The sequence below is a fragment of the Amia ocellicauda genome, chromosome 4 (assembly GCF_036373705.1).
Source record: "Amia ocellicauda isolate fAmiCal2 chromosome 4, fAmiCal2.hap1, whole genome shotgun sequence".
Lineage (NCBI taxonomy): Eukaryota > Metazoa > Chordata > Actinopteri > Amiiformes > Amiidae > Amia > Amia ocellicauda.
In genome coordinates, this window is record NC_089853.1 from 34,250,498 (window position 1) to 34,278,177 (window position 27,680).

A 27,680-nucleotide genomic window follows, 5' to 3' on the forward strand; every position below is an offset into this window, starting at 1 on the left:
GAAAAGTCAGAGTGGCTTCATTTCACTGTCATTCCAAGCAGAATGCACAATTAATGTTCACTTTAACCTTTCTGTTTCCTTCAATTAGTTTAAGGTTACTCCCTCATCTGCAACCCACCGAAAAATCATGAATTATAAGTAATTATGTGTAAAGATAAGATATCTTAAGATATTTTTAAACCCCAACCTAATTTCAGCATGCAGTTTTCAGTTTTCCTTCTCTGGTCAGTCTGTTGATTACCGTGCTGTGGGTCATAGTAGTTCTGCTCAGCTTCAATCAGAGCTGTGTGTAACAACACAGAGATGACAGCACCACAGAGAAGGTGCAGCTGTTGTTAGAGGGGATCATAACCCACCCCCATATGCTGCTCGGGTGGCACTGGTCCTCTGCCTCCTCCCTTGCTGTTCTTGTGCCAGAGCCCCTAACGATGGCGCCATCTGCAGCGATGCCATGGCTGCCAGGTTCGAGATCATAGGCTGGGGCTGGGGATGGTCTTGTGAGATCTGGTACAGAGATGGAGCCTCTATAATTAAAACAAGCAACCAAACAAATTGGACCAGGGTTATACTGTCATGCAGAGTACTCAGTTTCAACAGATATATGTTTTTTCTGTGGAACCTGTAGTTTTATCCCTGCGATCCACTTAAATCAAGGGCTGGATTAAATCAAAACTTTGACCCACCTGCTAATAGCAAACTACAAACCTCTACATCATAGCAGTTACATTAATGATTAGAAGAAAGTTGCATCTTATAAAAAATGAACCTGCAACTGAGTACAGTTCTGTAGTTGTCAATTTGCAAGTTTTGATTTAATCCCAGCCCAAGTCTTACTGCTGTACTGCTTTAACTGCAGTTTCTATAATATAGCATAGATATAAAATTGGATTTCTACAGTCTCTGATAAAAATAAAACAAAAATTATTTCTACAGAAACTATAATTTTACTATAATATAATTTCCCATGGGATCCAACCAAGACAAAGATTAATCAGGCAGCAGCATAGAAACCTGCTAACTACAAAGGCAGGCTGTTTGATCAAGTCAGTTACCCTAATGTTTTTTTCCATTATCTTGAAAAGAATATAAATCCTTTTTCTACAGATTAATTAATTTCCTTTAAAGAGTGCTTACATGTCAGAGCTTTTTCTATTTATCTTCTCAAGACCTGTAACATTCAAGGAGCAAAATTAATAGAGTGGACACTGTGCTTTCAGGCTTTACGTGATTAAAGAGGAAGTGGGTTTATATTCAAAAACAGTATGAAGACTTCTTCTAAACTATGTACATTTTTTGTATGAGATGTTTTATAAGCAAACAGATCTAAGGAGGAGAATTTAGTAATACTTACTTGGAATCTCTCTCATAAAACACAAGTTTCACATAGCTGAAAAATATTAAATCAGCTACTACAATCAAATTATACCTCTACTCCTCCTCCTCCTCCTCCTCCTCCTCCTCCTACTACTACTACTACTACTACTACTACTAATAATAATAATAATAATAATAATAATAATAATAATAATAATAATAATAGGAATAATAATAAATTGATACATTGAATTTTAATTCAGCAAGTTTGATCTCTGGTCACAAAGGAAACAATTATAACAAGCATTAAGTTCTGATAAGATTCTTGTGGCAATATGGCCCATATCCTAACCTGACCAAATCTGGAAGTTGAAATGTTTTTTCAGTATCAAAGTCCCAGCAGTGAATAACATTGGACCAAACATTCTGAGAGATTCCAGAACAAATCCAGGATCCTGCAGGACCGTGATGCTCGCCTGTACGAGGGCTGGGATTATTACGAGTGGGGCGTAATCCACAGCGAAGCACACACCATTGTCACACGTGCGTGTTAAGCTGCTTATTCCTCACTGTTAGGGTCAGGTTGTAAATACAGAGTAAGCTAGCAGGCAAGGACCAGAGTAGTCTCACAATAGTAAAGTCAATGGATACACTGTAAATCCACAGAACATCGATCTATTGCACCATTTTGTATGCCTAAAATTTGAACATAGGCAGAGTTTCTGGGAAGTATTTAAACATAGGATAACAATGCCTGAATGACTGAATAAAACACACTCGACAAAGACAAATGTGATGTGGAAGTTTGGAAAGACAACAACACGGTAATATGATCATAAAAAGCTATATTTTCAGGACATCTTTTTTGTAAACTCCTTATATCTTATTGACAAAACTGGGCATCTACTATAAACCTGTAAACAGTTAAACCTAAGAAATACAAAGAGAGAAGCAAAAGGGAGGACTATTCCTCTCCTTATAAAAATAGAATAGAGGTTCATAGTAAGGTTTTTAAAATCCTGACAGAATTGGTGGAGGTGGAGATCTGCGGTAGTATAAAGAGTATGGTTTCCGTTAAAAATAAAAACATTACATTTCAAATGGTTTACACTACTCTACTGAAGCAGTAAATATTAAGCTCAGACCTCCATATCTATTTTATTATTCATGCAAAATGCCAAGAATATCTCTTAGTCCAATTTATCATCTTCTGTTAGGAGCTGATGAGAGAAGCTGCTTTCATTTTCATGGGTAAATGTCATTTAGAAAAAGCCCATGCATATCAACATTTCAATCTGTGAACCTCATGAATAATGGCATCTATCCTGCTCTCCCTTTCTTTCAAAAGATGTATGAGTGAGCCCCCTGGTGTCTAAACACTCAAACTACAGAAAACAAATGCACCAGACAATTTGGCAAGTTCCCAACATCATATAATGGAATTGATTATTGATCTTCTTGCAGTAGCAGACAATCCAATAATATTGTACTTCAAAATAACATGTGTTTTCCCTTTTAGTCTGGATTAAAATGAAAAAGATACCTTCTATTATTTTGGATGAGAGTTTATAATGACCAATTTTCTATAATAGGCAGTGATTCATTATCATTTTGTTTTGTATGACTGTGGAAGTGTGGAATGTTTCTAAGATCCCTATTCTTGAACCATTGTGCCTCTTTTTTCTTTACATAGTGCCTTAATCTATTAACAACCCTGTACTGTACAGAGTTTGCCATTAGAATGGGGAAAAAACAGAAAATGTTTTACTTGACATATAGAGAAGGCTTTGTGGAACAGCCTGGATTCGCTGTGCACATTATTTATGCTGGTGATAAAGAATGCAGAGATACATATATGTTAGAAGTACATTTAATGTTTGCCCTCTCCAAGGACTGTAACAAAAACTTAGGAGAGCATGTAAAATAAACCATTTCCTTTCAATCCATAAATTCCCTTTTTAAATATAAAAAACAATATATTAAAAATTATATGATGATGCATGAGTATCATGACATTTTATTCCAAGTTAACAATGAGACACTGTGAGACACTGCAACATTTGACTGTGATTTGTTTATCACAGGAAAGACAATATATCAGTGGGCACTGGATAGGCTTCAACAGAGTTCAGAGATTACGGGTTTGAATTGGTCATCAAAATGTGAATGGGATCTCCCAGGACACATCCCCCAATTGGCCTCAGAACCATAAGACTAGAATTAAGATAAGGTCTCCCCTGCTTGCTACCAACGAAACATCTGTGTGCTTGCAATGTTTCCAATAAGAGCTGTGTGACGTCCACTGTCTGAGGCCATAGCTCTGTTGTTTGCACTGCAGGTTTACAGGTTACAGGTGTGCATGTTCTTGTTCTACCTCCCATGCGGGTATGGGAGTTTTAGCGATGAGCAAAGATGATTATTAGGAAATTAAATCTGGGGGTTTAAAGGAAAGGATAACTGACTAGCAAATTTCACGAACATTAGTCCACTGGAAACATTAGAAACACTGGATAACACGACTGATATCGTTTTGTAACACATAGAATAAATGGCAATTAAAAAAATTATAATAACATGATCTCCTTTATCTATATTCCTGCATGAGCAATTTAAGTGATACATAATAATCTGGGTTTCTGTAGACAGCTGATTGGAGTTTGTCTTTGTTTGCAGGGTTGATAGTGTACCTGGGAATGATGGTTGGAGCCTTCATATGGGGTGGACTGGCAGACAAAATGGGCCGTAAAAGGTGTCTGATAATTGCACTGGCCATCAACTCTGTCTTCGCCTTCATCTCCTCCTTTGTCCAAGGATATGGCCTCTTCCTGTTTTTCCGGCTCATCTCCGGCATTGGGTAAGAGACTATACCAGGGTGTGCTGTGGTCCAGCAGAGAAATGTATTATTTCACTGCTTCAAAATCCTTTCCAAATGTGATTTTGGAAAATGTAATTTTACATTTTGAATTTAGTTTTTTTTTTAACTCGTGTTGTTTCTTGTTCTGCTAGGAGCAAAACCAAGAATGTAAGAGAAACCAGACAATTCAATTTGATAATTTGATAATAATATAAATAAACATTTTCACTGAAATCTATTAAAGCTTTTTTGCTGCTTTACTCAATTTAAACACTTCTTCTTATTTTGTGTGTTTGTAAACATAAAATATTTGATTACTAGGATCTGCCAGCTTATCTTGAGACAGCAGTAAATCCCCTCGAAAGGCAGAAATTCAATCCTTAGTTTATAATGTTTTACCAGACATGTTTAAGTAATATATGTAATTATTCTCTTGCCTGGAAAACATAAACTTCAGACAAATCAACTCCATTGTAACATATCATTGTACCCAGGAAGGTACTGTAGGTCTATATTTTGTAACATTCAATAGATTAAAATATTGAACAGTTAGTGGTGTTCCAGCCATGAAGGCCAGTTCCAGTTTAATTGAATAAAACACTCAGCTTTTGTGTGTCTTTGCACGAAGATGAGTCCCACTCCAGCAATAAGAACACATCTGCAGAAGCTTTTGTTCTTTAGAACAAAACAGCCACACTAAAACAAACAGAAATAATAATAATTTAAAAAACCACCTGGCTTCCAGATGGGATCTGGTCAGGGAATTTGAATTTATAAAACACTTATATATTATTAAAGGTTTCAAAGGAAGCATTATATTGAAAGTCACAAGTGAGCATAAAGCAGATCGTAGATTTAATGTTTACAACTTGTCCTTAAAAGACTCCCACAGCTTTATTTAACCATGTCTTTTCTAACTGAGCAATTGCATCCAGCCAATTTGATCATTTTGATAAATGTATGAAATGTAGGGACTGTTGCTTATATATAAAATATATATATATATATTTTTAAATAACAACATATATTATGGCATTTCAGTGTGTTTTAATGTAGAAACCAATTACATAGTTCAACGTCTCCCTATAATGTAGGATAACCAGATAAAACAGAGGCCTTTACCTACTTTTTTGTGGCCTATCTTGTGTTTCTCATCAGCATTGGAGGGTCCATCCCCATTGTTTATGCCTACTTCTCTGAGTTCCTGTGCCGAGAGAAGAGGGGGGAGCACCTGAGCTGGCTCTGCATGTTCTGGATGATTGGGGGCATCTACGCCTCCTCTATGGCCTGGGGCATCATCCCTCACTACGGTACAGAGCTAAGTTTATCTCACCCACACGTGTTACCTCCTTTAAGCCAACAAGTCTTCTTCCCACACTCTAAGGCTACCAGGAAAAATTGCTCATTCTTTTAAAGAAATAAGTATTTGAGAGATGAAGACTTCATCCATGTCCTTCAAAATGTTCTCGGTGCCTTTCCAGCATTAGTGAACATTAACATAGTCTAACGTTCTCATACATATTGTTCATTAAATTATCATGATTTATGAATTACATATTTTCAGAGCTTGCTGAACTTTAATTCCACCTACAGAAAACTGACTGAACTGAGTGGCTTAAAAGGTTTACATGCCACATCCCTCTGTGTCTTTATTCAATCAAGTGGAATATTTACACTTTTCTGATTAGCAAACTAATTGTTAATTATTATTAATAAACGTGGATGTCTTTGTCCAAGGTGACTCAACATCAACATGGAACTATAAAAGCTTACATACTATGCAGTGGTATTAAACAATGTATATTGAACACAAAACAAACTTCAAAAAGCTACACATTGGTACAGAATACATTACAAAAATCTGTAAATATAGCAAATTAAACATATACTATATGCCTGAATAGCAGACATGCCGAATTAATTTTTTATCAAAATTGCTTTTGATCTGATTTTCCATGTTGGGCAAGGGATGTACAATTACATTTAAATTGCTTAAATTAAGTCTTGTAATTGCTCCTACTGCACCACCAGTCTGAACAGAATATAAAATAAAAGATTAATAAATATGACAAGAAAAAGAAAACACACAGGCCATTAATTTGCAGGTCTACAATTTTGGTCTAAAACAATAACAATAACCCTTGTGTTCCAGGTTGGGGATTCAGCATGGGCACGGAGTTCCAGTTCCACAGCTGGCGTGTGTTTGTGCTGGTGTGTGCTCTGCCTGCCATTGCCTCCCTCATTGGACTCACCTTCATGCCAGAGAGTCCAAGGTTTCTGCTGGAGGTAAGGAATCTGCGGCCAGCATTACAATCTCACCAATCACTAGGATGTGTAGACATATTTCCGTTTAAGCCGAGAGAGTATTAACCACGTTTAAAAGCATTATATATTAAAATCTAGTAAAACCATTTTTTTTTCTGCTAATTTATTTAATACCATGGCCACAAGTGAAAACACTCGTCTTAAGCTAAATGCTTTCCAAATTGTAACAGACAATATAAGAAGCATTAAAGTGCATATCGAAGCACTCAACTTGTGTGGTGTAAAACACATTGGTAAAAGCACAGAAAGAGTATGCAACTGAAGAACCATCCTATTTATAATTTATAATCATAAAGATCTTTATAAATACTTAAATACTCCTGCAACTGTAGTTGTTTTGGCATAAAGGAAAGGGCTTCTGTAAAACCATTGCATTGTTCCTGTCTAATCCTGATGACTGTGGTGGTGTGTTCCTGTCAGAATGGTAAACACGATGAGGCCTGGATGATTCTGAAGCAAGTTCACGACACCAACATGAGAGCAAAGGGAGAACCGGAGAAAGTGTTCACTGTGAGTAGGTCTCGTTGAGAGTCGCCACTTAAACTTCAGTATCAATTTAAAGTAGCTTTACCATGTGTAATTATACTTTAGTTCTTGGTATGAAATATGGCTTAATGCTACCATATATAAACAAAGTTTCTTAGCTTGCACCAGAAAACAGTGCCCCTTGTGGTTTACCCCTTGAACTTCCAATGTTACCAGTGAGAAGTGCATTAGTCCTTTAAGTGTTGTCTCAAATATCTAACTCCACCCCCTCACCCATTCTGGACAGTAGATGTTATCAAAGGAAACTAAACCTGTGATTCTAATTTAAATACTAACAGGTTATAGGCCTGACAGATATGTACTCTGCAGTTCCTCAACATTGAAGTGTCTCTAGTTTTGTATGATGACACATCCAGCAAGAGCAAAAAGACTGGAGAACAAAGGTATCACCTTTGTACTGGTTTTAAGTCTTTCCATCTCTGGTTTATGTAAGGTATCTCACATTAAGACACCCAAGCAGGAGGATGAGTTCATTGAGATCCAGAGCTCTACGGGGACCTGGTACCAGAGGTGGCTGGTTCGATTTATGACAGTGGTCAAGCAGGTAGGCAGATCATTCAATAAAGGACTCTCAAGCTCTCCAATTCTGTTAATATGAAAATATTCATTGAAAAGGGGGGCTGTCATTTAAAGACACCCAACATAATGTTGTGAAGGGAGTTATATTTTAATCAATTCAAATTATTAAAATATAGGTAAAGTAAAACAATTTCTGCATTAAACATATACACTGATTTTGAACTGCTATACTATATACTATATACTTATATATACTTATACTATATAAGTATATTGTACATCTTTAATCAGTTAGTTTCTGTAGTTTAGTTACAGGCAATACTATTTTCTACTTATCTTATTATTTTGTGCTCTTCTCAGGTGCTGCAGAATGTGCTGTCTCTATTCTCACCCCAGCTGCGACTGAACACACTATTTATGGCAATTGTTTGGTTTACTATGGCATTCAGGTAGAAATGCATTTCATCGTATATATATATATATATATATATATATATATATATATATATATATATATCACAGCCCTTATTGATCCACTACTTGATGATGGCTTCCCCAAGATGTTTCAAATATGTATGTGCATGTACGTGTGTGTGTGTGTGTGTGTGTGTGTGTGTGTGTGTGTGTGTGTCAAAAACAGTTATTTCATTGAAACAATGAGCTTTGTGAAACAAATGGTTTAATGGAAATTTGGCTTTAAAAATAAAGCCTTTCTTTATTGTGAGGGAGTGGGCATGTAATTATGTATCCTTTCCAAGCTGTCAAATGTGGGGCCCTTTGGAAGCAGTCTTACACTTCTACTGGATAGATTTATTGTACTTTATTTCAATTTTGAATGGGATTTGTGACTACATGATAGAGAAATTGTAAGACACAACAACAGCTGAGACTTACATGGTGTGTTTAATCAAAATCAGGGTCTCTTTTCAGAAAAAAGCCCCAGCTAAACCAGCAACAATACATTGCAGTGCATACAGCTACACAGTAGCCATTTGCTTACCTTAACAACAGCCTCTGCAGTGGCTGAAGGTAGCAGGTAACAGATCTGAAAAGAGCAAGGGAGGTCCCTGTGGGATAATAAAACACTACTGGAGCGATGCAGACCAAACTATATTCCACTGTTAACATTTCTGATTGACTCGAGGAATGCATGAGCTCACACACACACCCTATTATAGCTTCTCACTGTTCATTAGCCATGCATTGGAGGTCTAATAACAGGCACTGTCTTGTTCTGCAGTTACTACGGGTTAACGGTGTGGTTCCCCGACATGATCAAATATCTGCAGAATGAAGAGTACGAGTCCAAGGTCAAGCACTTCCATCGTGAACGTGTGGAGCACTTTACCTTCAACTTCTCTCTGGAAAACCAGGTCCACCATGAGGGAGAATATTTCAATGACAAGTACGTTCTGCAGCAGTTTCCAGTTCCTGTGAAAAACAAAGATGAACTGATTTGGTACAATTGTTTGGTACCTTCACGATAATTTTCAGCTCGTTCAGCAAATTAAAGAAAAAACAATAGTAAGCTTTAGTACTGTGGAAGAAGCCAAAACATTCCAGGTATTTTCTTAACTGAAGAAGAATAATACAATTTGCTTTTGTACTTCTTACAGGCAATCAAAACAAATAAATAGTTTAGGCTCAGAGTTTGCATTTTAGTTAGGTGTTAAGTGTTAGACAATAAATTATAGAGATATTTTAACACACATACAGGTGCAGAGGGTTGATGAGAATTATTTGATATCCATTTGGTTTCAGTATGTACTGATATAATAATTACAAAACCTCCATAATATTTTTCCATAGTTCATTTGGCTCAAGTATTTGGATACCTCTCTGGCTTTTCAAGATTGTTGTAAGCAGATTGTTCTCCTTTGTTTCCGTCCAGGTTCACTAAAATAGAGTTGAAGTCGGTCACCTTTGAGGATTCTTTGTTTGAAGAGTGTTTCTTTGAAGACATCAGATCCACAGATACTTTCTTTAAGAACTGCACCATCATATCTACTATGTTTTACAATACAGGTGGGAACCCTGAACACTGAAGGCTCAGTACGACAGTTTATTATAGTGTGATAAAGCACAGAATTTGCTAAATAGGGTAGCCTAACTGAAAGATCATAAAGGTTATTACACAAAATAAAATGGAATCTTATGCTTATTGTTTCTGTTGATAGTATTTGTGATGACATGGTTATAAAACAAATTAATCCCAGATGTTCTTCAGCACCTCTAACTGAGAGGTATTTGTTTTCTATCTGGCAGACTTGTATGAGGAGAAGTTCATTGATTGTAGGATGGTGAACAACACATTCATGCACTCGAAGAAAGGCTGCCACCTGGACTTTGAAGAGGAGAATGACATCCTCATCTACCTGGTCAGCTTCCTGGGCAGCCTGGCTGTGTTGCCTGGTAACATCATATCGGCACTCTTCATGGACAAGATAGGAAGGATAAAGATGATTGGTGAGTGTCGACTTTAAATCAGGAAAGCAGGCCCTGGATATATTATATATATATATATATATATATATATATATATATATATATATATATATATATATATATATATATATATATATATATATATATATATATATATATATATATATATATATATATATATATATATATATGTGACCTTCTGTTTAACAAAAATACATATTGCTTGGTTACATACAAAATACAGAACTCTGTCAAGATCCGATGGCAATCTTCAAGTCATGCCACACATTTTCAATTGGATTTAGGTTGAGGATCTGACTGGGCCACACAAGGACATTTGCTTTTGTTTCCTTAATCACTCCAGTGTAATCTGGGTCATTGTTATACTGAAAGGTGAACTTCTGTCCCAGTTTCAGTTTTCTTGCAGAGGGCAGGGGGTTTTCCTCAAGGACTTTTCTGCACTTCAATTCATTCATTTCCCCTTGTATCCTGACAAGTGCCCCCTGCCAATGAGCAACATCCTCTTAACATGATGCTGCCACCACCCTACTTCCCAGTTGGGATGATGTCCTCTGTGTGATATGCTGTGTTGGATTTGCGCCAAATATAACGCTTTGGATTTAGGCCAAAAAGTTCAATTTTAGTTTAATCAGAACACAAAACTTTTTGCCACATGGTTACTGAATCTCCTGAATGTTTTTTTTATATTTTAAACAGTATTCAACAGTGCTTTGGATATTGTTGTCACATGCACACTTTGATTAGTCTTGGCCTTAAAAGACTGTAGCTCTTGTGAAGTTGCTATTGGCCTCTTAGCTCTAAATTAATCTTAATCTTGAATCCTGAATTGACTTTTTCTATGCTTGCTTACTTTTACAGTAATAATTTGATGTGGTATTTAATCTAATCCTGAATATTTCAATGGTTTTGATTCTGTAAAACACCTCTTAGAAATAAGCTTCAAGGAGGACTAAGGTTAGGATGCAACACTGGTATTTCTAATTTGTGAAATGGGTGTGCTTTTCATTACTTGAGTTTACATTAAAGAGTTTTGTGTTCCAGTAACTTATGTTTTGTAAATAAAACATAGAACCAAAAAAACATCTCAAAACCCAAAGTGATTATGGCTGTAATGCGGTGCTGAGGGGAACAGATCCAGACTGACTGTCTCTGTCTGCTTTTCTTTCCCTCTCTTTCCTTCCCGCAGGGGGCTCCATGCTCATCTCATCTGCCTGCACTTTCTTCCTGTTCTTTGGCAGCAGTGAGTCTGCAATCATTGGCTGGCAGTGTCTCTTCTGTGGTGCAAGTGTGGCAGCCTGGAATGGCATCGAGGTTATCACTGTAGAGTTGTACCCCACTAGTAAAAGGTAAAGCTGAGTGGTCCCCCGACAGGCTACACCTCCCCTGATTAAAAGTACTCTTCACTGAGCAGACTTAGATTATTATGTTTACTGGGGCTTATTAACAATAACAAAAGCTCATAATCACCACAGACTAGTGTTTGTTCAGCAAGTACAAAAAGTATAAAACAAAACTCAAAATGGAATTCTAAATCAAACCTGCAAGATAGAAAAGAGTGGTCATTCAGAGAAAATATATAAATAATATAATTCTTACAAGAATGGAACAATGTACAATAAAACATAATATACTTAACAGAAATATGAAAAAAACATGTAAAGTGTTGGTCCCATGTTTTATGAGCTGAAGTGAAAAATCCCAGAAATGTTCCATACGCACAAAACAGCAGGATCATTACACAGGTGCACCTTGTGCTGGGGACAATAAAAGCCCCCTCTAAAATGTGCAGTTTTGTCTCATTTGAGGGATTTGAGGGAGCATTCAATTGGCACGCTGACTGTAGGAATGTCCACCAAACTGTTGCAAGAGAATTGAACGTTAATTTCTCTACCATAAGCCGCCTCCAACGTTGTTTTCGAGACTTAGTCAGTACATACAACCGGCTTCATGACCGCAGACCATGTGTGACCACGCCAGCCCAGGACCTCCACATCTGACTTCTTCAACTGCGGGATCATCTGAGACCAGCCACCCGGACAGCTGATGAAACTGGGTTTGCACAACCAAAGAATTTCTGCACAAACTGTTAGAAGCCGTCTCAGGGAAGTTCATCTGTGGCTCATCATCTTACCGAGGTTCTTGACCTGACTGCATCTCTGGAGGACATTCCTGCAGTCAGCATGCCAATTGCACACTCCCTCAAAACTTGAGACTTGAAATCCTCAAATTAGGGCCTTATTAATTTATTTAAATTGATCGATTTCCTCATATGAACTGTAAATCAGTAAAATCTTTGAAACTGAAAACTATTTTTGTTCAGTATATAAAAATGCACTGTATTGTTTATATATTTGTATATATTTAAAAAAACCTTCACCTCCTCTTGTCCACAGAGCCACGGCTTTCGGTGTGCTGAATGCCCTGTGCAAGTTTGCAGCCATCCTGGGGAGCTCCATCTTTGCCTCATTTGTTGGCATCACCAAGGTCATTCCCATCCTGATGGCCTCATCAGCGCTGGTGGCAGGAGGGCTGCTGGCTCTCAAGCTGCCAGAGACCCGGGAACAAGTCCTCATGTAAGCCGGCACAAAGTCAAAGGTCAGACCGAGGAGCAACTAACTGGCAGAGTCGGGGGAAAGACTGATACATGCAAGAGAAGCTGAATAGCTAGCGGGTGGACTTTATCATATCTATTTAGAGATACCTGACCATCAATTATTTCTTTCCTTTAACTTCCAATCAGTTGGTTTTATTTAATTTCTGTTTAGCGCATATGTTAAAACAACACACAAAATAATAGTAAGATTGAACAAGGCATTTTCTCTCTCATCACTTCTTTGTCAGTTTGATTGCTTTTTCATGTTTAGTTTTAAAAAATATACAACAAATATGTAAGAATGTAAGGGAAGAGGAAACTGATAACAATTAAATATGTATTTGCTTTTGGAGAAAGGCAGAGTGTAAATTAAGTTTTCCACTTTCAAATGCAAACTTTAGTCTACTACCTTTCAAGAAACAGTGAAATATAATAAAGTATAGTAGAGGAGACGTTTTCTAGGCCATTATGTCCAATGCAGTGTAACACTTTGTATTATTTGTATCAGTCTATCCTTACGTGATGGGTGATTCTAACTGTTGTTCTAATAACCTGGAGTCTGTGCCATCCAACAACTGGCCATAGGAGAGGCCTCATTTTCCACAGTGCTGTTTCATGGTTTGGTGTTTGGTTTGGTTAATGCGTTACGTGAAATTCTGCTTCAAGTTTGAAAATCACACCTCATCAGTTCTTTGAACAGAAACTCGTCTGTGAGCTGTGTGTGAATCTAAAGTAGTCCCAAACTAATAGCTTACGCGTTTAGTCTAGGAAAGCATGACCCCTGGTGATTAATTTTTGTAATTGTATTTTCAAGTTTATATATCCTCATGTACTGTATGTTGTCTTTCCTTTTGGTATGAAGACAACACCTGGATAAGTGTAATGTTTTCTTTCAGGATATTATTTTGCTTAAGCAGAGGGAGAAACCCTTTTTAACTGATGTGCACTTGTGCAGCATTAAATATACTCTCAGCACCCCTTAGGTCTTTAGCAGAGTTGTAGTACAAGCTGGTATAGCTTTGGAAGTTGCCTGTAGTAATTAATAGGCCAGGATGCTAACAACATTTTAAAGCAAGTCACATGTTCCCATAGCTCCATTTCCATAGAACAACAGTTAGATTAGTTGTAAGCAGGGATGTATATGCTTACATTCTATTGGTCTGAACTAAAAACACTATACTTTTATTTTCTCAATCAAAGGCAATAATTTGTATCAAACTTCCTGCAATGAAAAGCTATATCTGTTAGTGTTTTAATGTCTTCTGTGTGCTTGTACATATGTTATGCCACAGCTTCCCTTGCATTGAATAGGTATCTGTTTCTTCCTGCAGTATTCCTATATTGAGACACTTACACCGCTTTTAATTTAGTATTTGTCCAGATGTTTTCATTTAACCCTGCCACAGCAATGTTTTAGTTTAATAAAGTGATACCAACAACTGTGCATCCTAATCCTAAGAAATGTAAACCAAATAAAAAATAATGATAAGTAAACAGATAAGTTGTTTAAAAAAACCATTTGATGTTAATAATCAGCTTTGTAAAACTAACCAGAAGTTTACTTGAGGGCAAAGAGGGAACGCCAGCTGCTTAAAATGAAAAGGAGCACTGTCCATACCTTTAAAGAGATATCAGGTGAGATGCATGTTATTTCCAGCTAGTATCACTTGAAAATGAAGTATAAATGTCCTTTTAAATGTCTGTAATTAAAGAAAAGAAAAAAGTAGTCTGAACTATTTTAATCATATGTCTCACTGTAAATAAAAGCAAGTCCACATGTAAAAGATTAGCCATCGCTGAGTTTACCGTCTGATCATTTAATTTAGAGATGCATTCATAAACTGCTTCTCACTTACAGCAGTTGCCAGTCAAAGCATGTTATCACTGGTTTCAGGCTTTAATAAAAAAAGTTAAGAACTACTCAGCTTTGATTTCACAAATGTAAACAAGATCATTACCCAATTATATCATATCTAATTAATACGTAATATACTAATCCAAACAGTACGTGATGCATTGCTTTGCATTTAATGTGACAAATGCAGGTACATTATTCAGATTTCTATTTCTTATCTTAAAAAGACAGTGAAGGAAACTCAACTGTTTAGGGTGGAAAACATATTTTATTGCTGTATGACTAACAATGAAATAATAATAATAATAATAATAATAATAATAATAATAATAATAATAATAATAATAATAATAATAATACATTGTGAATACATTTAAAGTTTTCCAACCAAAAACAAATGTTTGTAAGATCTAATGAGAAATTATGAATGAATTCTGGGAGATCCTCAGTTTTAATCATAGACATATTGTAGAATTAGATTTTGCCTCACTTCATATAAACCTGTCAAAACTATGATTTTATGTCTTACTATGTCCAATATTTAAACCATTTGCAAAGCATGCAGCAGTAACTGTAGCCCTTCAGAGCATAGCTACACCTAAATGTGTGCTGAGACTCGGGAAACTCATCCTACCTGAATGCAGTTTATCTTACAGACAGTATACATTCCCAACCAAGCCAATCCATGTGTTTTCTCAGGCATCTGTGTTTACTGTAATATCAAGGAATGGGCTTATGAATACAAGTGATAAATGTTTTATTTTAAAGTTAGTTCGTCAGTCTGTATGTCATGGTGTATGGAAAGCCATAATATGTTCTTGTTTTTATATGTTAATTTTAAAAAGTGTGTCTGATTGTTATTGGAAAACGGAGACGTGTGCTGACAATCTTTGATTTTCTTTATTTTTTTTTGGTTCTGTTTTGTGTCAGTCCAAATAAAAATATATAAATATATTCACTTGCTCGAGTGTCATAAATGGGTAATGTTATTTCAGGTGATACCGATGGCAAACAAGCTAAGCTTACATTTAAAATATGTTTATATTGGTTTTCAATATGAAAAAATAGTTAAAAGATCCTACTTATTGTTAGGTTGACCTTTTATATTTTGATCAAACAGTGGGTCCATTAATAGTTTCCCATCTCCACACTTCTCTTGCTGACAGAGCAGTGTGGCACTTGTCTAAACAAGTCTGCACTGAAGTGTGAGGTTATGACACCTAGTAGGAGGTGCTGTTTGCTCTGGCCAGAGTGTGAAGAAATCTAAATAATAGTTTTAACATGATAGCAGAAAGGGGCTGCTACTATACACTATATTACTTGATAATGTAGAGGAATAAATAATTACATAAATATATACACACACAAGCTTCAGATCATAAATTTGGAAGAGATGGTAATATATATGCTAAATGGGGGATGGTAAAGTTGCGGATTCTATTTTTCTCAACTAACTAGTATACTGATATATTTTGTGACCGAAAAGATAACTGAAAAATATGCCAGACACACTGCTAAAAAAGCTGTCCTAGAATTGTAATGCCATTCTAATAAGTCTTCCTTTTTCTAAGAAACATGGGCAACTACAGAGGCTTGTCTGATTAAGTAATTAGGGGTGCATACATTTTAAATAGCATACATGAGATTCCTATCTAGCACAGGTCACAAATATGTATTATTAGTCATTTAGGTTTTTTTGATAAAAATAAACATTTCCATGTAGATTGTTAAATTTGGTTGAAGTAACTGAATCTAAGAAGAATCTTCTGACAATTATAAATGATTTATAAGCAACCCAAACGTGGATCTGACTGTGTCTCCGACAATGCACTTTTTTGTTTTCTTTAACACTGTGGGTGAAAAAAACACTTCACTTCAACCAAAATTACCATGGAAAGTCAGTCGTAGTGCAAGTAATACAGCCAAGAAAGGGCTTTTTCCTGATGACAACCTACCTTAAATGACAAGTTTAAAACTTAATTAAATTTGATTATATTGATTTGGTTTTGCTAATTAGTAAACACTTTCTCTTTTTTTTTTATACAATATTAACAGTACAAATGCATTTTTTATACATATACATATTTTTAAGCATATACAAAGCAGAAAGGAAGAATCAGTCTGTGATCTCTCCCTAGAGTCATTTCTAAGTATTCCCCATCTCTTTTCATTGCTAGTGTCTTTTGACCTCTGATTGCCTTCTTTTGACCATCGCTTCTCGGATTGCCCTCTACTGACTTGTTTGCAGGATCGCCTGACTTCCTGCCTGCCCCCTTGACCATTCTTCTTGCCTTGCCCTGTGGATTCCGTTTGCTGGCCCTCAACCCACACCTGTATGACTACTCTGTGCACTACTACTTCTCCGCACCTGGGTTCTACCCTTCTGCCCCTCACCAGGTATTACACAGTCTGAGTTGACTGAACTTGAAAACCAGTTAATAGTTTCTCATCAAAATAGCCCCCTATATTTTTTAAGCATAGAATTTACTGAGCATACATTTTTAGCTTTGTATCAGTGAATTTAGTATTTAGTTTACTTGAATTTACACAATTTTTGAAAGCAGAGAGCACTGGGTGGTTAACTTAGTGGTTTTAAAAATGGTGTTTCTAGGATTTCCCAACTTATAATAACATTTTATAAACAAATTTTTAAGTTTACAAAGAAGTCAGCAGTTGAAACCTCAGCACTCCAGAAGGTATTCCACAAGTGATATGAATGGATACATTTGTAATCAGATATACTATTACCAAAAAAAGTGAAGAAAGGGTATTTTTAAGAATAATTTGATAATTATTCTTAAAAGCTATACATTGTTTAGAAACAAGTATAAAGGATTGCTTGACATTATACACATTGCTCTATATCTTTTTTAGTTATATTACACTGTCCTCACAACCAAGTGCATTACAAATGTTGTGTTCACTTCTCTGTATGTAAACTGCCATATTAGTCTCTACAGCTGTTGACATGCCCCCGATCATGACTATCTTGATATCTGGTAGCGTGAAACTGAGGTGATACCATGACTGCAAGCAGATTCGCTTTTATTTTTCACGTCTCAGTTTCCAACAAATTATACTTTCTGTTAATAACTTTTGATTGCATTTGCACTTGAAGCCTTATACAGTGAGGGAAAAAAGTATTTGATCCCCTGCTGATTTTGTACGTTTGCCCACTGACAAAGAAATGATCAGTCTATAATTTTAATGGTAGGTGTATTTTAACAGTGAGAGACAGAATAACAACAAAAAAAAACAGAAAAACGCATTTCAAAAAAGTTATAAATTGATTTGTATGTTAATGAGGGAAATAAGTATTTGATCCCCTATCAATCAGCAAGATTTCTGGCTCCCAGGTGTCTTTTATACAGGAAACGAGCTGAGATTAGGAGCACTCTCTTAAGTTTGCCAATGAACATCTGAATGATTCAGAGGAGAACTGGGTGAAAGTGTTGTGGTCAGATGAGACCAAAATCGAGCTCTTTGGCATCAACTCAACTCGCCGTGTTTGGAGGAGGAGGAATGACCCCAAGAACACCATCCCCACCGTCAAACATGGAGGTGGAAACATTATGCTTTGGGGGTGTTTTGGGGGACAGGACAACTGCACCACATCAAAGGGAGGATGGACGAGGCCATGTACCGTCAAATCTTGGGTGAGAACCTCCTTCCCTCAGCCAGGGCATTGAAAATGGATCGTGGATGGGTATTCCAGCATGACAATGACCCAAAACACACAGCCAAGGCAACAAAGGAGTGGCTCAAGAAGAAGCACATTAAGGTCCTGGAGTGGCCTAGCCAGTCTCCAGACCTTAATCCCATAGAAAATCTGTGGAGGGAGCTGAAGGTTCGAGTTGCCAAACGTCAGCCTCGAAACCTTAATGACTTGGAGAGGATCTGCAAAGAGGAGTGGGACAAAATCCCTCCAGAGATGTGTGCAAACCAGGTGGCCAACTACAAGAAACGTCTGACCTCTGTGATTGCAAGTACTAAGTCGAAGGGGTCAAATACTTATTTCACTCATTAACATGCAAATCAATTTATAACTTTTTGGAATGCGTTTTTCAGGATTTTTTTGTTGTTATTCTGTCTCTCACTGTTAAAATACACCTACCATTAAAATTATAGACTGATCATGTCTTTGTCAGTGGGCAAACATACAAAATCAGCAGGGGATCAAACACTTTTTTCCCTCACTGTAGCAAAGCTGCCGATAGGGATGAAATTGGCCCTTGAGACTTTGAAATTGGTGGAGACTGAATGCTCCCCTGACTCTCCTCTGTGGGAGACTGAGGATGGCACCCTGAGACACAATTGTAGGCACAGTTTCCACTGATTGAATAGACTCTGTGCCTCAGGGAATAGGGCTGGCAGCACCATCACAGCGGGCTGCTGTACCTGATGTGTAGAGAGAACAAGGGCCGACAGCATGTTATCTTGCAACTGCATGAACTCTCCATAAACCCCTGGTGTCCCCGTGGTGGCGAGCCAGGATGTTAGGGTGCGAGAGCATAAACATGATCGATAATGAGTGCAAAGCCCCTTGTGTGGCTGTGGAGAGCTGCCACGTGGGTCCTCCATAGCCGCAAGTTGTGGAAATGAGCCAAGTGTTGGAGAGGTGAAACAAAGGTGCCAGACACAAGGCAGCAGAGGGAACAGAGTCTGTATGGGTCTCCCAGCAGAGAGGGAGCGGTCCCCAACAGCTCTGTTAGCCCTGTGGTGCAGCATTTACTCCTGAAAACCAGCACAAATATTTTAGATGGATAGGTCTCATAGTGCAGTTGTGTCACTTCTCAGTGATGAACCCCCAACATTGCTACCTTCAAAAGGGTTCTTAAATGGTCCCTACATTGACGGAAAAGGTTGGACGTCAAGGGGACACGTTGAGGGTCAGCAAAGTGCACCAAGCCTTGAGGGAACATGTCGAGCATTGACTGAATGCTCCCAGCATCGACACAAAACAAGCCAAGCATCCACTAAATGTGCCAAGCGTCAACAAACATAGAATGGGAATGTCATATTTAGGATTAAAAATGGGCTCCTTGTGTGTATGGAAGTACCCTGCCATATTTTTGAACAGTTTGTACAGCAACTCAACCAGCATGATGGGCTGAATGTACCCCTTCTTTTTAACATTCTGTTCTATTACAACTTGCCCAAAATGTCATTTTCAGAGCATTTTTAGATTATGTACTCCAAATGCCATAAAGTATTCATTAAATAAACAAAAAGCCTCTAAAGCAGCCCTGTGAATTTTCCATCCCCTGGTGTGTTTTATTTCCCTGTTCAATGTCACCCATGTAATGCCTCATATTGAAACTGGAAAGATTAACTCAAGAGATCACTATTTTGACCATTGAACAGTAGGGTTAAATAAACTGTTGAGTTCAGTCTACCCCTTGAAATATTGTATATTCAGAAGTTGACATGAACAGCAAAACTGTATTATTTGTACAGCCAAGTAAAAGAAACGCATAGAGAGGTCCCTGTTCTTAAAAAAACAATTGCAACAATTTCAGCTTTCTAGATTATACAACAGACAGAAGAAAAGCATTTCCAAAGAAATTAAAATAAAGTTTTATTTGCTAATAACAATACTTTGGCTGCTTTTATTGACATGTTTCTTCTACTGTGAAATGAAGTTAAGATTCAAAAATAAATTTACTATAGGAACCTAGTAACAATTACAGATTTCCTGTATATTTCAAGTACCACTTGTTATATGTATATGTATGTATCTGTGGTATATAATGACACGCATCATAATTTCAAGACAATCAGGTACAATTTGAAATGACTGCAGAAAGGTGCCAATATCAGCCCTGAACACCTAACCTCCATGTCTGGTGTTAAGATTCTAGCAGCAAGCTGGTCAATAGGTCAAGCCTGGGCATTGGTCACCAGTTTCCCATTGGTTTTTTACTAGAATGAGGCCTCACAGTGTGTGCTGTGATGTGGAGCCAGGGCTGCTTTCTCATAGCTAAAGTGTGAATTGTCACCTCTAATGGGTTAAATGAGAGAAACACATCCCTGACACCACCATGGCCATACTGGTGTGAAACAATTATTGATCTTCATATAATAAGTGTATTTGGCATAGCAGAGATTATTTAACAATAATGTATAAATAATGTAAAAATAATTGGACTGTGCTTGGCACATTCATTCTGAGTCCAATTGGAGACTACCTTGGCCAATATGATTGTTTTAGCTGTAATTACTTTATTTAGTAAAGAATACAGTTGCTCATCTCTCCTTGGTCCATTACACAACATGAAAGTGGCTGCCATTCACTAGTTATGTTGATTCTAAATATTTTTTACAGTAGTTTCAGTGAAGATTATTTTTATTTGTTACATTACTCATTTATTAATGAATTAATTTATACATTTTTACTCCAGCCACTGACACAGCATTTCAAACATATCACTGCATTTTAAAATCAAAACTTTTTTTTGGGGTCCATAACTGCCACTATTAAACAAAACATGTATCCATTATGCCTATATATATATATATATATATATATATATATATATATATATATGCTTTTAATGTATTTAAAATATATTTTCAAACTGCATCATGTAGTATATTAAAAGTATATTTAAAAAAACATAAATCACAGCCATTTAAAGTATATTGTGTGATGAAGTCTATATGTATATAGAATTTCACAAATAACTGAATTATTGCATTGTTGCATTATGATTTACATAAGAGCAAATATACTATATGTTGAGTTAAGAAAGGTAGAAAAGGTGAAAGAGAGCCTAAATAAACTTTTTAAAACACAGCATGTGTCAGTGGAAGGCCTTGACAACATACGTGTACAAAACAGACTAGTTTACACAAGAATAGAACAGAAATAGTGAAAACAGAATGAGAAAATGATTACTGTTTTGCAGAGGAGTAAAAAGTCACACTTACTTTCCAGGGCTAAGCTTTTCCCAGGGAGCCTGTGGCCTATCTCTGTCCTGTGCTCTGAGACTTTGATGGCCTGAGAAAGCTTACAGAGGTGTCACTTCACACCTCTAGGTCCTGGATAAAAACAGGGTAGCCAGGCCAGCCTGAATAACCGTCACATTTCTGAGACTGAAACACAAGAAACAACATGGATATCTCTGCTGCCCAGCTTAACTACAGCACCCAGTACCAGTGGAACTGCCAGAGTTCTGATTCTGAATTCTACAGCATTTCCTCTCCTGAGACCATCTCTCCAGCCTCTTCCATGGACTTTTCTCCATCATACCAGCCCTGTGGCTCCACAGTGGGTTCCCACTCTGCATTCCTCAGGGGAGTTCAGCCTTCAAAGTCCCCTTCTTCTTGTGAGGAAGGGCTGGTCTCCATGCAGCAGTTGAGAAAATCCAGGTCGAAGAATCCCAGCAAGCAAAGGCAGAGTGCCAGTGAGAAGGAGAAGATGAGAATGAGGGACCTGACCAAAGCCCTTCACCACCTGAGGACCTACCTGCCCCCTTCTGTGGCTCCAGCAGGACAGACCCTGACAAAAATTGAGACCCTGCGTCTCACCATCCGCTACATCTCCAACCTCTCCGCACAGCTGGGGCTCAGCGAGGAGGCTCTGTCCCAGAGAAGGGAGCTGGACATCTTCAGGTGCCACACTTCACCAGAGCAACTGGGGTGTTACCAGTACAACTCCATGCCAGAGTGCTGGGTGCAAGAACAGGCACCAGACCAGTGTCAGTACACCTCAGCTCCCTGCCCAGTGCAGGATACCAGAATGAGACACTTCCAGTTCAACACTGCACTGGACAACTCTGTGCAAGAAGACATCTTAAACTCAAGCACAGACTCTTCCTTACAATCACCACATTTTGCAGATACAATACAGTCATGCCAGGTAGGTGTGATATTACTCAGATACAGTTTGCAAGTTTAATTGAGTCTTAAATGACATACAATTATTCATCAACCTAAATATGCATGTATGAAAAGTCTAGTAAGCCATTCACAGATACATTTGTATTTGATTTTGTAATCAAATTAGTGAGTGATCATTCTAATCAAACTTTCTTCTTTTTCTTATTTCTAGATGTACAGCGAAGACCTCAGTCAAGTTATTCCACAAGAGTTCTGGATTTAAGAGCACTCTTCTTTCCATTTGGAAATGAACAGACATTGAAGTGACAGCATCTACATCTTCAAAAAACTGAACAAGAACTGTTTTATTTAACAAAGATTGGTTTCAATGACACATTTTAAGATGCAAGAGAAAAATATTGATTCAAACCTCTCTCTTAATGGACACTGTTATTTATTTACATTTAAAATAATATATTTTGTATCTAATGTTTTCAATGTTTTATAATGTTTTTTGTAAATACTGAAATTCATATATAATTCATATTTATATAGTACAATAAATACTGTTAAAATATTCTTGCTGGTCTACAAACTATTTTGTTTAAACTGCATGTGCATATACAACTTTGGCAAAGGTTTGACAAAACACTACTAGTGATTTAAGTAAGCACAACAGCAATGATACTCATGTACTTCTCCAGGAAGTCATGTACTCTAATACTACAGAAATCTTTTCACTATTCAAAGTAGTTAATTATATTATATTATATTAAATGTTATTTAATTTCCTATTTACAATATTAATTCCTATGCAATTAGATTTTCAATTCAAGCTACTTTTCAAAGATAGTCCTTGTTATTATATATACACAAACTTTTACTTGTATTTGTACTTTTGTTTTACATTATACATCACAATATAATATAATTGATCTTTAATAGTTTTTTAATACATTTACCCAGAGCACATAAACTGCATCTCAGTTTCAATTTAATTTTGAAGGCAGTGTGGAAAAACTCCACCCTTTATAATTTTAGGGAATGATTGAACCGCCTGGGTCCACTTTTTATTTAATTGTTATCTAAGAGAAATAGCACTGTGGCCAGAGGAGTGCAGATGGATTAAACAGCACACTCTACTGGTCACCAACACCTATGACACCTCAATCAGCACAACATGACAGCAACAACTAGTGCCTGCAACTTAAAAGCTGCTCATTTTAGTCATTTGCATTCAATTTGCACTTCTAATCCTTGCTAGATAAGAGCTTATCACCAGCATACTAATGTAAGAAGCGGTAGGGAGGTCATATTCTTTTGATCCCCAACCTCTTATTTGCCAAGGAAGCAGCAGACCCATCCAGTAATGAAGCTGAGATACTAAGATTTCATTTCAAGTAATCTTATCTCAGATGAACATTACTTTATGTTATCAAGTTCTGAAAATAACTATCTTTGTTTTTAAGCATCTGTGTAGCAGATTTGTCACTTCTTTGGACTTTGCCACTGTGCCTAACAAAGTTGTGAAGTGTCATATAAACTTTTAAAGGATGGGAATTTAAGCTGCTGCTTCGAATTTCACAACATAAGGAATTGTATGTATAATATATCTATAGTACAGTTGATAAGGTTTTATGAATGTAGCCATAAGGACCCTTTCTATCATACAGAATGCTTAATAAAGTTTATTGGCCAAAATGTGCAGCATACGTGGAGCAATGTACTGCTAGTGCTAGATACACAAATGGGTCCATGGGGAGCCAACATCATATTTCTCTTTTAAACACTGTACAGCTTCATGCAGCTGTGGTCATAAATAGATTTGAAAAATACGAATGTCCTTTCACACATGTAAGTTATCATGGACACAGATAATAGCCACATTGGGCCTTTTTGTCCCAAGTCTGTGTATGACCATTTCATAAGTAAATATTCAGTAAATAAGACTAAACATTTTCAAATACAGTACAACATATTTTTGTAGGGTATATGATCAATTTGGGAAAGTTAATATAAGTCATGTTGAATTGTAAATTAAATAAACAATATTATTGAATTACATAGGCTTTGTTGCCTTGTTTCCCTCTGTACAGTTTATATAACATTAATACATTGATAAATACAGCACCCTAGATGTAGTGAAAGGCATGTAATGTCCAATCTTTATGTTTTTATTGTTCTGACTGTGCCCCCCCCCAAAAAAGTTAGCTGCATGATGCCTCCTGGCAATTCTGGTGTGTACAGTGCCTCTGCTACACCTCTGGTATGTGAACCAAATTTCTTTTACATTACTTTTTCACTGTGGTGTTTTTTGCACATATCAACTAAGAACTATATACTATTCACATAAAACACAAGCCATGATTAAGAATAAGTACAGAGACACTCATGTAGGCAATATTTAAAGGCATACAATCTGTAAGCTAGGAACTTTAGCATCTTAACATCAAAGTAACAGAAATATTGCCTACAACATTGTACCAACACTGAAATATGCTCAATTTGTTTCTGGTGACTTAATAATAATAATAATAATAATAATAATAATAATAATAATAATAATAATAATAATAATATTATTATTATTATTATTATTTTTTTTTTTTTAATTATTATTATTATTATTTTTTTTTCTTGGCAGACACCCTTATCCAGGGTGACTTAATATAAGTGCAATACAAAGTGCAAGAATACAGTTCAGTACAAGGCAAACATTACAAATTCAAATTTACATTATACAAAGCAATTCAAAGCATAACACATTTTACAACTTCTTAACATAATATGTCCTTCAGTTTCTGGGTTGTAATCATCAATCTCATAGCAGTTATAATTGCCAACCCTGTTCTCTCTCACTGATTTTATTTCTTCCATCAGCGAAGGGCCTTTGCAGTTCACTGAGTCTTAATTTTTTAACAGCCCTGTATAAACTCCGTAGAGGTAAACAAAGAAGCTTCGTTAATGATCCCCAGGTGAATGAAGACGGCTCATTCACACCTAAATGTCTACAGAAAGGGATCCCTTCTAAAGACTGAGCTTAATTGTCTCTTATCTAATAATCCACTAATGTGTGAGATGGATATGCGTGTCATTACAGACATGCAGTGTTAGAAAGAAAAGGAATTAATCATCAATGCTTGTTTTATCAGGTTGTGGAGTGTATTTGATGTGCAAATTAAACTACAATACACAGTTGTAATACTACCTAAGGAAGGGCTTTAGACATTAAGAATTTTATGACGAGGAGTAAAGCAGGTAACATAAATGTGCTAATTAAAATGTAATTGACAGGACTGAAATTAAACCATTTTAAGCTCTGCCAAGCAGAGTGTATTTGTATAAGGTTATGTTTTGCATAATAGTAATAATAATATTCTAAATATGTTCAAGTTTTTAACAATTCCATGTTTTTAATTAAACTTAACAGAATGGTCATGAACAATATTCTTCTGTAAATAGGTATAAGTAGATACATACTGTTCTAACTGCATTGAATATTTCATAATCAAGAACCTAACATGGCACTTTCATGTGAAAATGTCATTAAGTCACTCACCATTTAGCATTCAAGGAGAAAATGAATGTCCTTCAAGACAGATTTATTGCAGCAAATCGCCCCTCAGAACCATTCACATTTCCTTCAGATCAAGATAAGAGGTCCTTATTATAAATCAAGCAGATTTTTACTAATTTGGACAATTTAACATTGAGAATTTTTAAAATAACTTATTACAAAAACTTCAAGTTCAAAATCAACTAAATAGTAAGTTTTAAAAAATGAACATGAAACATTTGTATTTTCCTTAGTTTTTTTTAACAGTTTGGGAATTCCTTTCCATTACCAAATAGTAAAAACGGTCCCACTCCTGTATGTGGGAAAGTTACCTATTGACCCGAAGCCCCCTACATTTAGCAACAACACTTGACTGGACAGCTGAAGTGTCACTTCACACCATACTAGCTGAAACAGGATTTAATTTCTAATAGCAGTGTATTGCTATTTATATAATTGCACAATGTATGTTGTCCAAGTATAGATTTGATGTTTTGATTTTGATTTGATTTTAAAATGTGTTGACTTTCAATATATTTAATGAAGATCACTCTTAAGAATAGGTTTCTGTAATTGTAACCAATGTGTCTCTAATTTACACACGTTACAAAAAAAAAACAACAGGAGAAAATAATTAATTTTTTTGAATGGGTTTTTAGAACACTAAGCTGAAAATGAAAGTTTAGGACTTATATTTGATACAATATATATTTGTGATACTGCATGGTATCCATTTAGAAATAATATATGTCAGAAGAAAATATTGTTTTTATCTTCAGGCTTTTCAGCAATGTTTCCCTAATTAACTAGTTGAGATTATGACTCCTAAACATGATCATTTTGTATACATGTTGTAAACGTTTGCATATCCCCCACACATTTACTGAAAAACAAACTGAATTTCAAAACATTTTTCTCCAGAGCCCAAAGCAATCCTAGTTTTCTGAAATTAATTGTAAAAGGTGCAACTCTACCACTAGACAGGACAGGTATGGAACATGTTATGGTTTTCTTTAATCTTAAACAGACATTAAGAAAACTGTGTTTATTAAGTGCAGAATCAGGAGTACAATGTACACTGCTAAAAGCTTTGGAAGCTGAACTATAAATAGTCAGATGTATATTCACCAATTTAGAGACCAAGATATTGTATTCACCAAAATAAAAACTAAAAGTTGACAAATAATTAATGAAGTATGGAGTTAAATAACTTCTTATGATTTTGTCTAATTTGGGACATTAGATGTTGATAGATTTTTTGGATTATCTGTAGACATTTTGATTTAATTCTGTCCCATTTGTTTTTAAAGGATTGCATTCATATCTTCCCTCGAGAAAAATAGGAATCCATGCACTTGGTCAGGCTTTGCAATTACAGATTGAACAACTGCATGTCAAGGTAGGTTAGGTTCAATTACCATCAGTCCCCACTGTTCAAAAACAGGAGTAAAATATCACACTCTCTCCTGTGGGAACATTACCTAATGACCGACCCCACTCTCCCTCTAATCCACAATCTCAATGCTTTAGAGTGCCAAGGTGCTATCTAACACTTCCAAGAAGGAAAAAACTTAAGCAGCTAAGACCACAAAGACATGTTTTGACTATTAACAGTAACTTTAATGAGCAGGGTCTCACAAGAAATACACTGCATCAAGTTTGATATTGGATATAAACTAAGAGTTCCCAGACATGAAGAATTCTCTCCAGTTATTATTATTATTATTATTATTATTATTATTATTATTATTATTATTATTATTATTATTATTATTATTTTTATTTATTGGCAGATGCCCTTATCCAGGGCGACTTACAACATAAGTGCAAA

General features: G+C 36.2%; 2 protein-coding genes across 3 annotated transcripts in view; both read left to right on the forward strand.

Annotated features, from left to right (window-relative positions):
• Positions 1–15,426, forward strand: part of LOC136748307 (synaptic vesicle glycoprotein 2B) — a 68,762-nt gene extending 53,336 nt beyond the window's left edge. For both annotated transcript variants that reach the window (XM_066701938.1, XM_066701937.1), the window contains exons 3-13: positions 3,988–4,168; positions 5,327–5,478; positions 6,321–6,454; positions 6,914–7,003; positions 7,473–7,583; positions 7,919–8,007; positions 8,799–8,963; positions 9,450–9,583; positions 9,824–10,024; positions 11,211–11,370; positions 12,418–15,426. In XM_066701938.1, coding sequence (XP_066558035.1) covers positions 3,988–4,168; positions 5,327–5,478; positions 6,321–6,454; positions 6,914–7,003; positions 7,473–7,583; positions 7,919–8,007; positions 8,799–8,963; positions 9,450–9,583; positions 9,824–10,024; positions 11,211–11,370; positions 12,418–12,601 — 1,601 coding nt within the window. In that variant the 3' untranslated portion in view covers positions 12,602–15,426. The remainder of the gene's footprint in view (positions 1–3,987; positions 4,169–5,326; positions 5,479–6,320; positions 6,455–6,913; positions 7,004–7,472; positions 7,584–7,918; positions 8,008–8,798; positions 8,964–9,449; positions 9,584–9,823; positions 10,025–11,210; positions 11,371–12,417) is intronic.
• A 5,927-nt stretch (positions 15,427–21,353) lies between these two features.
• mespbb (mesoderm posterior bb) lies at positions 21,354–22,471 on the forward strand. The gene has a single exon (XM_066702913.1). It carries the CDS (start codon positions 21,587–21,589, stop codon positions 22,370–22,372), a length of 786 nt encoding a protein of 261 aa, XP_066559010.1. The 5' UTR covers positions 21,354–21,586; the 3' UTR covers positions 22,373–22,471.
• The last annotated feature ends 5,209 nt before the right edge of the window (positions 22,472–27,680 follow it).